The 12,764-nt window shown below is 44.1% G+C and overlaps 1 protein-coding gene across 1 annotated transcript in view; it reads right to left on the reverse strand.

Moving 5' to 3' along the window:
- The window catches only part of LOC310877334 (formin), a 70,267-nt gene that overhangs the window by 41,450 nt on the left and 16,053 nt on the right, over nt 1–12,764 (reverse strand). Inside the window, exons 6-8 of the mRNA XM_083791156.1 lie at nt 9,432–9,519; nt 3,496–3,557; nt 2,823–2,911 (exon numbers count right to left, since the gene is read on the reverse strand). Of these exons, the coding sequence (XP_083647282.1) occupies nt 2,823–2,911; nt 3,496–3,557; nt 9,432–9,519 (239 nt within the window). The remainder of the gene's footprint in view (nt 1–2,822; nt 2,912–3,495; nt 3,558–9,431; nt 9,520–12,764) is intronic.

Here is a 12,764-nt window from a genome sequence, read left to right on the forward strand (position 1 = left end):
TATCTCTCCTAATGGTACCAACATCAATATAGCATGGAATTGTGGACAAGATCTTATCCAACGATAACAACAATCTTTAGTTTTGGGTCTGCAAGGCTAAATCTCATTGTGGTCCGTGGCTCAAATGCTTTTCTTTTACCAGCATACACGCAAGAGTAAAATTTTGACGACAATTATGACGACATCAAGGCCCGCCAAAATAAAATGTCGACAAAATCAACTGTAGATTTAGTCGACTAAAATCTAATGATATTTAGTCGACTAAAACGAAAACATTTCAGATGACTAAAATATGACTAAAGCTAACTTTATTCAAAGGACTAAGTGCCGTTAAAATTAACACTGGAAGGGAGGGAGGGAGACAGAGAGACGGAGGGAGAAGCTGATGTGTTATGGCAGAATGTGGATGAGTGGACGCCGTTTGCCCAACAGCGGGACCCATTTGTGAGTCGTGGAAACATTTTTATGTTTCCTATTTTCAAAAATAAATCCCTAAAAAAGCAAAACAAATCATGAATTAAAAACAAAATTCATGGAGAAATCAAAGAAAAAAATAAGAGAAATTCCATAAATGAGAAAACAAATGTTTAAGAAGTAGTGAAAATAGCCGATCTACAAGCTTGAGCTTGTAGATCTTGCCCTTTTCACAGGCTAAAACGTTCGGGAACTGATGTAAACAGCAGCATGTCAGAGGGGAGCGGGGCAGTTAACATCCTGCTGTGTCATTAGGCAGACACTGGGCGGTGGGGGGGAGACTCAGGCCACCGCACTGACAGCTCTGCTCAAACACGGACACGCGCAGGTCAGCTTGGGACCCGAGCTCGTTTAACTGGAGTCTGGACCCCCGCTGGACACTTTATACCAGTGGTCTTCAACCTTTTTCATTTAGAGGCTTATTGGTTTGGCATTTGAGCGACGGACCGCCATGAGATTTAGCCTTGCAGACCCAAAACGAAAGAATATTCTGTTATCATTGGATAAGATTTTGTCCACAAAGCCCCTGCTGTACGGATGTTGGCACCATAGGAGAGATAACAGGCAAACGTTGATCAAAAGAACTATTCTTCCACATTAAATTAAGTAAAGCAGATGTTTAACAAAATTGTAACTCTTCCTCTTGAGAGCGTAACATTTACACTCTCAAGAGTAAAAGATCTATAAAGGTCCATTTGGTTACCAACTCTCCATAATTTCACTGAGAACCACTGGTTGAAAACCACTGTTTTAAATACCAACGACAGGAAGGGTAACTCGGGAGAGAGAATAGTCACCCATTCAAGCTGTCCTCGTGCACACACACACACACACACACACACACACACAACTTGGTTGACCCCTCAGGGCTCTGTACTCGGCCCACTCCTTCCCCCCCCCCCTCTCTACATCAAAACCCTATGCCCAAGAATAGGAACGTTCAAGGTTCGTTTGGTTGAAGCGTGAAGAATATCCGAGAATATTATTCTTTGAGATGGGAAGGGTGCAGAAAAAGCACACACACAGAACAAATATTTATCGGCAGCAGAAACACAACGGAGCTGGGGTTATTTACTTTGTGAGACGGCAAATTGAGCGACGTCGCCATCTCTAAATATTGTGTATTTACAGTATCCTCCCATAATGAAACAATTGGACAGCAATAAACCAATTGAATCAATCAGTCGGCTGACACGATTATACGAAGGAGAAAAAAACAAAAGCATCCGTCTCTGTCAAGACATAATAAACAAACGCTCGAACAACTTCATGCTGCTCCCCTAGAAAAACAACTCGTCTGGAATCTGAATTAGTCATCAATGTTGACGTTAGTGATAATACGAGTACACAAACTGCACCATATTCACTGAGTGTGCCAAAACAGGACAGTTACTCAAGTGTCACTCAAACCCTGGACAAGTAGTCCTACGCTGGAGAGACTCGGCTGGTAAAAATGTCAATAATTTGGAGGCTTCCACTATGAATTAAATATTTTCTTTAGGTGGTTGTGCTGATGATTATAAAACGGATAGCTTTGTAAAATATGCAGTCTGCATGCATCAGTCAGTATCACTGCGCTAACGTCTTGTTTACAATATTTCCCATACCGTTCCGTGGATAGATTACCATTCTGCTGAAATAGCAGGGGAGAAGCGTTTGTTTTGGATCACTCGAGGTCCTGAGTATATTCAAGCTTTACAACAAATGGGAAGGGTTCACTTAAAGCAAGGTAGATACAACATGTGTGCAGGCACTCAGGGAATACTGTATTTATAATATGTTTTTTTGTCTTGTAGAATGTATTGTTTACTATTTTAACCCATTGAGGCTGAATCTGGGTTTCTGAAAACCTTCAAATTCAGATTTTTTTGTTGTTGTAATAGTTATGTTGCTACATGTATAGCAATAACTGATGAGACACAGAGAGCGTGCCGGCATCAAAGGTAGAACAACCTATAGGTTGCACCAGGTGGCAATTGGGTTTATTAGGATAATGCTTAGAACTTTCATGTTGCCATATTTAATACACAACGCCCCCTTCCTTCTGAAATCATTGGGGTTTAGTGCTTTAATATCTCCTTGGAATGAGTCATACCAATTGCCTAAAACTATGCCTAAAACGGTTAAACCTAACCTTATTCCTAACCTTAACCTCAGTAAAATGGTGCCAAAAGCTAAACCTATTACTATTTCCAGTACGTCACCATATCTCTGTGACGAAAACATCCAATGTGCAAACTCGCAATGCATTGCAAGATGTGCTATTTGCACGCAATGTTCTTTCCAGAATAGGGATACTGTAGGGTTCATGACTCATGTAGTTAAACTGTTCCGCTGAAGGCTCTTACTGTTCAGGCTTGTCCAGAAGTTTGACTTCGTCCTCTTTGGAAGTCTCATAATGTCTCTTAATCATCTCCATCTCGTCAGCGGTGGCCCTCTGTAACGACACACAAAAGCGTGTCCCAAAACAAGCGCAGCATGTTCTTATCAACATCAAACCAGCCAGTACCATGCATTGTGCAGACCTGGCCATCGTTGTGATGCTGGTATGATAAACAGCACAGCCGAGGGCTACAGAGCCCATGTGAGAGGTCTGTTGTTAGCAATAAAATGGATTTGGCAGTGGTTTATAAGTCACTAAGTACAATTCGGAATACTTTTACTTCTACTCCACTACATTTCAGAGGCTTGCTCTACTGTATCTATCTACCTCTCTCTTGCTCTCTCTCTCATTTCACGCACGCGCACACACGCACGCATGCACACACACGCACACACACACACACACACACACACACACACACACACACACACACACACACACACACACACACACACACACACACACAACAGAGTATTTCTACATTGCAGTATCACTTACTTTTACTTAGTTCAAGTAAAAAAAAACATGAGTACCTTTTCCACCACTGCTTTGTTGTTAGCAATAAAAAAATATTTTAACTTCTCTAGTTTCTCTCAAGCTATCGGGTGGCTTGGCGGCGCTCTCCCGTGTATACTTACATTTTCATATAAAGCCTCGATGGTCTCCAAATCCACCACGGTGTTGTCCACGGTCAGAACAGCTGGAACGGTAAAGAACATTTATTAGAAGGATAAACAGTCAAGATCTTGGCAGAGACGCATGGATTCTTTTAACTGCTGCCAGGGTGGATGAAAAAAAGAAGAGCTTGTTTTTCCTATCAGCAGTGTGTAAACTCAAGACAGCTCGGTTATTTTGTAAAATATTGGGTGATAACAAACAATAATATCTGTGTCAAACGCAATGGTAAGCATTTCAAAGCTACAACCCGGGACTTATTTTAATGAAAGAAATATGCTATTCTAACCAATTTGTATGGTAGGGAGCCATTTGGTTATATTACCAACTCCATCATTTAGCCGGGTACCACCATGGAACCCCCTAAAGGACCACTGGTTGAGAACCACTGTTATAAAATATAACTAGTACATCTGCTGTGGTTGAAGGTGCAGTCTCCGTGCTCTGTGGCACACATGAACGGCCACTAGATGTGCAATCGTCTTGGACATCATTGCAATTAACTCTCTGTCAGGACGGACATAACACTTGATACTAGGTAATGCAGATAGTAGTTCACCCCAAAAATGACTTATTTTCTATCAAGATAATGTTTGTTTTTGTCACATTCCAGGGCCAATAATTGGATGACGGTGTCAATAGACTCTGTATAGTAGACTCAGTATAGGACTCAGTCGAGTCTACTCTGCCGGTCATCAAATTATTGGCTTAGGAATGCGAAAAAACTAAAACAAATTCCATGAATTCAAGGCTTTCAAGGTAATTGACAGACAATAAGTAATTTGTTCGGTGAACTACTCCTTTAACCCTTTAAAACCGGGAAAGCATCTGTGTCATTTTTTATTTCAGGTCCAGGCACCTTGGCCGGTAGTCCGAGTCTGGCAGTGTGCCACGGGTTCGACTCCCGATCCCGACGGCCTTTACTGCATGTCACTCCCCCATCTCTCTCCCTCATTTCCTGTCAGCCTCTGTCCCTCTATAAAAAAAATAGAAAATGAAGGCGAAAGCCACAAAAAAAACCCCCAAAAATAAAATAAAAACGGCAGATATACAAGTTCACAGCGTGTCACTTCTTTCTGGGCTGTGAGCTTGTACATCTGCTATTTTTGAACATTTTTGAAAAATCTTGAAAGTGTGACTTTAACTAACTGAATCCACAAGGCATTTGTAGAATCCTCAGGTCTTAATGGTTCAAGCTGGAAAATTATAGTGTAATAAACTATATTTCTAAATCAGGGGGAATGAAGTACCAATGAGTCTTTGGAGGAAGCTCTGCTTCAAACACCCAAACAAAGGTGCCACACATGTGCTAATTGTGTAAGTATGACTGCAACACTGCACCGGACTTGCATAACAAGCGAAACGATCAGTCAATCACCATGTAGTTGAATTATACACCTATCAGAGTGATTGACTGGGGGGAATTAACTGGACAGGGAGAAGAAGCTGTGGGGCCAGTGGTGGAAAAAGTTTTAAAATAATTGCAGTGGAGTAAAAGTATAATATTTGCCTCTGAGACGTAGTGGAGTAGCAGTAAAAGTACTGAAAAAATACCCCAAAATTGCACTTAAGTACAATAATTGAGTAAATGTACTTGGTTACTTTACACCGCACTGTAGACATCCAGTGGGCAGTCTGAATGTCCGTAGACCCCGGGCCCACATGGGGGCTCCGCTCTGGGGCAGGCGGCGGGCTGGGGGAACTAAGCCTCTCGGCCACGGGTCACAGGAGAAAGCCTGTAACTGCTTAACCCCTGGGCCCACGGTTAGAACCACCACAGCCAACAGCAATGATCTTTGGGGGGATGGGGGGTTGGTGGGGGGGGGGCAAGGGTAAGAGAAGGGTACAAGAAACAAGAGACTGAAAGTAAATAGTAGGCAAGAAGCAACAGCGACACGTGGAGTTGTTTGGATCATGGCCTCGCCATCATCTTCATATCTCGTGATCCGACGCAATGTCTGAATTGATTTTAAAAGTGCTGCTTATTGCGTACTGTTATGGAAATCAATATATGTCCATCCGGGTGAATGTATATCTTAGAAGTTTATTCAGAAGAACAGCAACAAGCAAACAACATCTCTCAGTCTAGCAGGCCTAGCCTGTATCCCTCAACATTCTCTCTCAGTCCCATCAATATACTATATAGATTTGAGTCTTCATATTTCCCACAACAGTACACAACCTCCTAATGGTTTAGCTCCTGAATGCATCTTAGACCTACTCATTCCAATATTATATAAACCAATTGGACGTCTCAGATCCTCAGAAGCTGCTCTCCAAACTGTACCCAGAATAAGAATCGAATGAAGGTGCATTTAGACTGGAACCAACCTGATGACCTGAGATCAAACAGTGTCATCTTTTACAAGCAGGTTTAATACCGTCATATTTTCTTAAGCCTTTGGTTATTGTGCGTGCGTGCGTGTGCTGGGAGGAAGAAGGGTAAATTACATTGGAAACCCCTTGAAGCCCCCTCAAGGACCCCTGGGGCTTTCTTGAACCGGCGCTGTTAACAACTTGGTTTATACTGCAAGAACGTGTCTATCTGTATTCTGTACGTACATTTTAAAATGCATTGATTTGATATGTATCAATGCATCTTTTAATATGAAGCACGTTGAGTTGACCATGTATGAAAATGTGCTCCGCCAAATAAACTTGACGTGAAAAGAGAATGTCAGTCCTGTTCTTTGTCTCCAGTGCGGCGTTGCAGGTTTATAGCTTGGTGACGGAACAGATTGGAGCGGTGGAGGGAGGGTGGGGTCAGGTGGTGGGAGGGATGGCTCCACTGCTCCTAGATCAGCTGACAGGGGAATCTGGCTGCTGTCACTTCCATTGGCTTAGGTGCCGATCATGACTAGGTCGCGCCAAAGTCGCCATAGCCAACAGCAGCGATCATAAGCCAGGTTTCACCTGGCAAAAAAACACTGACATTGCGGGGTTCGTGCACGTGGCCTTCAATCGCCCGAGGAAGGAGGCAAAGCTGTGGTTTGTGTCACCTCCACATCTACACATTTCTGCAGGCCAGCCAAATAGTGCACAGAGTGACGCCCTCTAGACTTGTGGAGTTTCTTCAAACTCTTCACACGTCGCAGCCTCCGAATGTGAATGTTGACGGCGTAGAGGTGGCCAGGACGTTCCCGGGGAGGTCCCAAACAAGAGCGTGTGGTGGTCCTCGTCCATCCTGCTGGAGGTCCTACAATGTATTATGTCTTATTAAGAGTGGATAATTCAGTTCCTTCAGCAGTGCAGCAGTCAGTCACACAAAGGGGGGCCTGGTGGTCCGGTGTGGGGGGGGGATATCTCTGCACCAACAGATCAAAGGCTGCCTGCCAACTGCCTCACACCCTCTACTTCCACTTTTCACTCATCGACTTCATTGTGTGTGGTTAAAGTAGGTGTGTGTATTTGTTTTTGTGCATGTGTGCGTGCATTTGTGTGTGTGTGCGCGTGTGTGTGTGTGTGTGTGTGTGTGTGTGTGTAGAATTGGAAGTGTGGGGGAGAGCCGCTGTTCGCCCTTGAACCATGGTGGCCCTTGAGGCCCCCACCCCTCCGTCAGTCAGCCCCGCCCCCCCCCCTCCCCCGCTTCAACCTTTTCTACCTTCCCTGGTTTTGCTCCCTAGTGGCTCTAATTACATTACATGTCCCATGTCCTTTTAATTTGGCAACAAAGGCCAGACGGGCAGGCAGGCCGGGCCAGGTACCGGGGGGGACCGAGGCCCTTAGAAGTGCTTTAGAAGTGCTTATTAAGGCCGGCACTGCTGCATTGTCACATTCAAACTGTCCACTTCACCTACACCTCCCATTAAGGTGCTAGGAAGCAGCCTCACGCTGGGAGAGAGCAGCAGTTTTATTGGGCCTGACGCAAAGGGACGAGGCGACGAGGAGGCAAGGGAACGAGAACAGGGAAGGGGGAAATGTCCAAACCAAAGCGGCGCGGCCTGGTCCTGGCGTGTCGTCGTTGCTCGGGCCGGGTTTGAGGTGATTTTTATGTGGCGGCAGCAGTGTCTGTTGGATTTAAACCCGCTCAGATCATTAGCGGGGTGTCGCTCCCATTAGGCTTGATGTGGAAACCGTCACTAGCTACAATAAACAGATCCGCCGGCCGCGTGCTCAGACTAGCAGGCGGCAGGCGCTCTCTCTCTCTCCGCCTGCAGTGGTGGAAAGTAACTGTGTACTTTTACTTAACTACTGGACTTAAGTACAATGTTGAGGTATTTGTACTTTACCTGAGTATTTACAATTTCCAGTACTTTTACTTCTACTCCGCTACATTTCCAGATCTGCAATTTTCTAAATAGTTGTATACATTTTGAACTTGTGAAATGGGACATTCTGCATAATGAGTCTGCCCGAGCTGTTCCACACACACACACACACACACACACACACACACACACACACACACACACACACACACACACACACACACACACACACACACACACACACAATGTGTTTACGTGCACAGAGGCACATTATACGCACGTAAACGTCTGCACTTTCCACACAATCACCCAAGCATGGAACCACTGCTCGCAGTTCCTTCTTCCACTGTTCATGCTCACTGTCTGGGACATTGCTAAATTGATTTTAACCAGTGCAGGAAAGATTTCTGCCAAAGTGGCAGAAGTGCTGAAAGGTCAATTTTATTCCGATGTTGCTCTCACATTTTGACAAATGCAAATTCCTTTTCTCACCAGTGAAACTGGGAGAACGTCCATGTTCCACTTTTGAAACACCAATTCATCCGTAAAAGTGGATATTAGAGGCGGTCCGCAGGCAGGGAATAATTTGCTGCTGCGATGTTTAACCCATTAAGACCTGAGGCCTTCTATATAATTAATGTCTTCCAAATCCTAATCCTGTCTGAAAAACGTGTGTTGCTCTATCAGTGGAGCTCAAACTGTTTCATGTCAAGGATCACAAACATTACCTCAAAATGTTTATTCTATGGACTCCCAGAAGCAAAGGTTTGAGTTAAAAATTTCTGTATTCAAAGCTTTGCACAAAATGCTCATGATTTTTCTAAAATCTAAAATCGGCACAAAGTGACGCTCTATGAGCTTGTATATCTACTAATTTTTGAATAGCCCAAAGTATAAAATAATGCTTTTTTTTAGCTAAAAATCTAAACTGACACAGATGCTTTCCCGGTCCTAATCGTTTAATATCTTGTTATCTCCCAAATGCAACCTTCTTCATCTGCATTTCATCACAAGTCATTCCTAATTTATTGTTAAATGGGACTGTAAATTACATTTATAACCGTTAAACCCTAAATAGGAGCCGCTTCCTAGAAACAGATCAAAATGATATCGCACCATGCCGTCGTGCCAAACAGTTTGTGTAAGAGAAACACAGTGGTGGAAAGTACATTTACTTAAGTACTGTACTACTTATTATTATTATTATTATTTTATTTGAGTTTTTACAGATTCCAGTACTTTAACTTCTATATTCCATCTCAGAGGCAAAGATTTTACTTTTACTCCACTATAATTATTTGAAAACTTTAGTTACTTTGTAGATTTGGATTATTATTACAAAACATACATTACCCAATTCGGCCTACCGGTATATACATTTTAGACATTTGAAAATAGCCGATCTACACACAAAGCAGCACGACGCATTGTCGGCTATTTCCACAATATCTTTATGCATTTTTATGCAAAACTTGAAATAGAACATTTTGCACAATGAGTACTTTTACCTTTTGGTACTTTAGGTGCATTTTGATACTGATACCTTTGTACTTTCACTGTCACTTGAACTCCAGACTTTTACTCCAGAGGGTGGCCTCTAACATTGCAGCATTGATACTTTTACTTAAGTCAAACATGCGAGTACTTTTTCCACCACAGGGAGAAACAGACAGACATTGTTTAACCCTCACCTATCTGGATGTCCTTCATCTCCAAGTGCAGGCTGGAGATGAGGATGCCCACGTTCTGGGACCGCTTCCCATCCAACAGCTTGATGAGCTACAGCACAAGGGAAAAGGTTTGATTAGATTCATTTAGTCGGTTTAGGATTTAAACAAACAAAACAGGCTTAGTTTCTATTGATGAGAACTGACATTATGTGTAAGACCAGGGGTGCTCAACCTGGGGGGTTGTGACCCCTTGGGGGGGTCCCGGAAATATTTTGGGGCGTCCCGAAATTATATTAAAAACAAAAACAAAAACAACAACAAACAACTTTTTTGCAACTGAATGGCTGGACAATGGAAATGTAGAGTTTTCATAGTACACATAGTGCATGAATAAACCTTCCTTAATGATTATATCTGGTTTCAGTATTTATTTATGATGTATTGTCTCTAAGGTTACTGTAGCGGTCAATTTGTATTGGTGGTGGGGAGGGGGGGAGGGGCGGGGGTCGCGAGACCGTGTAAGACTATACTAATACTTACATGTGTAAGCTTAAAATAAATAGTCCTACTATTGGTTCTGTAAATTACTAGTAACATTTCCTCTTTAAAGAAGAGGGAAAGAAAATCAAAATAAAACTTTGTCAACGTTAGAAAGTATTTTGACTGTGAACTATTTTACAGACTTGAAATTGTATTATTATTATTATTATTATTATTATTATTATTATTATTACTATTAATGTATTTAATTTTAAATAATTTTCCCATCTACATCATGAATCATTTTATTCCCTGAGCGGTGATGTGAAAAGTGAATATTAAGAGCTCTGCTCTGCTCTGAAGGGCCAGGGTGACGATCAGCCCCATCACGTCCCACACTGACTGACTGCTGTTGATGGACGACTGGGGGAGACGGTCAGTCCAGTCTGCCTCACTGTGTTTCTGTCCCTGACCATCACACTCAGACTGGGGGGGATGTTCAGTCTGCCTCACTGTGCGTTTCTGTCTCTGACCGCCACACTCATCAACACACACTGTCATAACCCCGCCGGGGTGACGCAAAGCACACAAGCACGTGCACACACGTGGGACTAGGAGGCATTTTGTCAAGTTTTATCAGGCACGCCGGGCAGAGGTTCCAGAAAACACACACGCACATGTGCGCGTGCACACACACACACACACAGTAGACAAACACACATACACGCAAGCAAACACGCGCGCACACACACACACAGCATACACACACTTCCCGAAAGAGCATGTGTGTGATATAATCAGAAAATATCAAGCCGCAGTGAAAGTACAAAGGCAGAAATAGCACCATAAAAGGACACTCTTAGAAGAGTAAGGCAAAAAGAAGCAGGCCTTTTTATAACAAACTATAAATTCACAGGATTTTTATTTGTGCCTCCACATGGTCACAATTACTTATGACTGAATTAGCCATAAAGCCACAGAGAGTTTTGGCAAGGTAAAGCCCCGCTCTAAAAGTTAATGTGTCAGGCTTCTTCATTAGGTATTACGGCGTGGGCCGGCTACCGGGGCTGGACACTGGGAAGTGGAGAGCAGGAGTTCTTTAGAAGTGGGTATTGCGTTACAGTCACGTTAGTGGGTGCCATGCTGCTCGCAGAGTCCATTACTCTGGATCACTGGGAATCTCCCACTCGGGGTGGACTTGAGTAGAGCGGCACAAAGCGCCGGGCTTTTCCCAACACCTCTAATTAAGGACTTTGGACGGGCCACACTAAAAGCGTCCCGGGAACCCTTCCCGCTCGCTGTGGCTCCAGAAATCGCCAATTAGCCCAAACAGTTAACTTAATGAGAAAAGACAACCGAGGCCGGCCGCTTGACACGCAAACCAAGGACAGCGGCGCGCGAGAGAGAGAGAGAGAGAGAGAGAGAGAGAGAGAGAGGGGAGCGTTCCCTGCTGCCATGCCACGCTGATGCTGCTGTTGTCGTCATGTCATCAACAGGTAACAGCACCCCCCTGTGGACAACAACAAACCCCCCCCCCCCTAGTGATATTGGCACAAAGACATTATAAAGACAGATAAAGAAAAAAAGATTTGTCTTTATTAGCGCGGTTACGCTTTACAATGTGCATTACAAACTTACATTCAACCACTCCAACACACACACACACACACACACACACACACACACACACACACACACACAAACACAAACACAAACACAAACACAAACACACACACACACACACACACACACACACACACACACACAAGGAACAGTTGTAGGGTTCAGTGTCTTGCTCAAGGGCACTTTGACAGTTCCCAGATGGCTGCTCTGCCTCCTGAGCCACTGCCGACCCCAAGAAGTGCCACCATTTGAGGCGCGCCAGGTGGCAGATGTTAGAGTTGAAAATGTGATTGTCTGTCCATCTTCACACCAGCGAGACTTAACCACTTGAACTCAAGCATCCCTATTCTGTGAGCATCATTTGCTGAAAATAGTCACTTTACAAGCTCACAACCAACTCCCTGGTTGGTGAGATTGTGGAATGTGTTTTTTCTGCAAAAAAAATGTTTTAGAGGGAACGAAACAAAACAGCCAACCCCAGTCAACTAAGTATTATACGGTAAGTATAGAGGGTTTAAGTGGTTAATCTCACACACCCACCCTGCGGTGTCCCGGGCCAAAGCTCCAAATATGACTCCAATAAACCAGCTATGATAGTTCATAAGTCACTCCCGAAGAGCCATGATTCTAAAGCAGTTAGTTTAAGGAGATCCATGAAAAATAAACTTGTTATGGATTTGATTTATGGGGACGTGGAGGAAACTGCTGCGTAATGTTTAGCACGTTGCCGGCGAATGCGCGCACAGTAATTGACCTGCATGCACACACAGTGCCAAGCTATACCCTTCCTGTATGCGAGTAGCCGCGTGTGTTATTCCCACCAACAGCCCCCACATCTCTGTTGATTTCCTCATCTCTTCTCGTCGTCCTCCTCCTCTTCATCTCTCAATCCCTCCTTTCCTCTCTGCCCCCCTCCATCTCCCTCCTTTCCTCTCTTCCCCCCTCCATCTTCCTCCTTTCCTCTCTGTCCCCCCCACCCCCTTATCCTCCCGCCCCGAATGCACCGACACGCGCATCCTCTACGCTCCGCTGCACGGTCCCCCACTCCCCCACAGTTGCCCCCCTTGTCAGCGGAGTGAAGCCACATGCCTGCAATTACCGTGTGTACCACTGAGAGAGAGAGAGAGAGAGAGAGAGAGAGAGCATTCTCGTCCATGTTACCTTTGATATGGTAATCAACTGACAGAAACGGCTCCAGAGTAAACAAGTGCTTTGATTTTGTGGCGTGGCACATGTGATAAAGATTTACTC

The sequence above is a fragment of the Protomyctophum parallelum genome (assembly GCF_964188405.1).
Source record: "Protomyctophum parallelum genome assembly, chromosome: 20".
Classification (NCBI taxonomy): domain Eukaryota; kingdom Metazoa; phylum Chordata; class Actinopteri; order Myctophiformes; family Myctophidae; genus Protomyctophum; species Protomyctophum parallelum.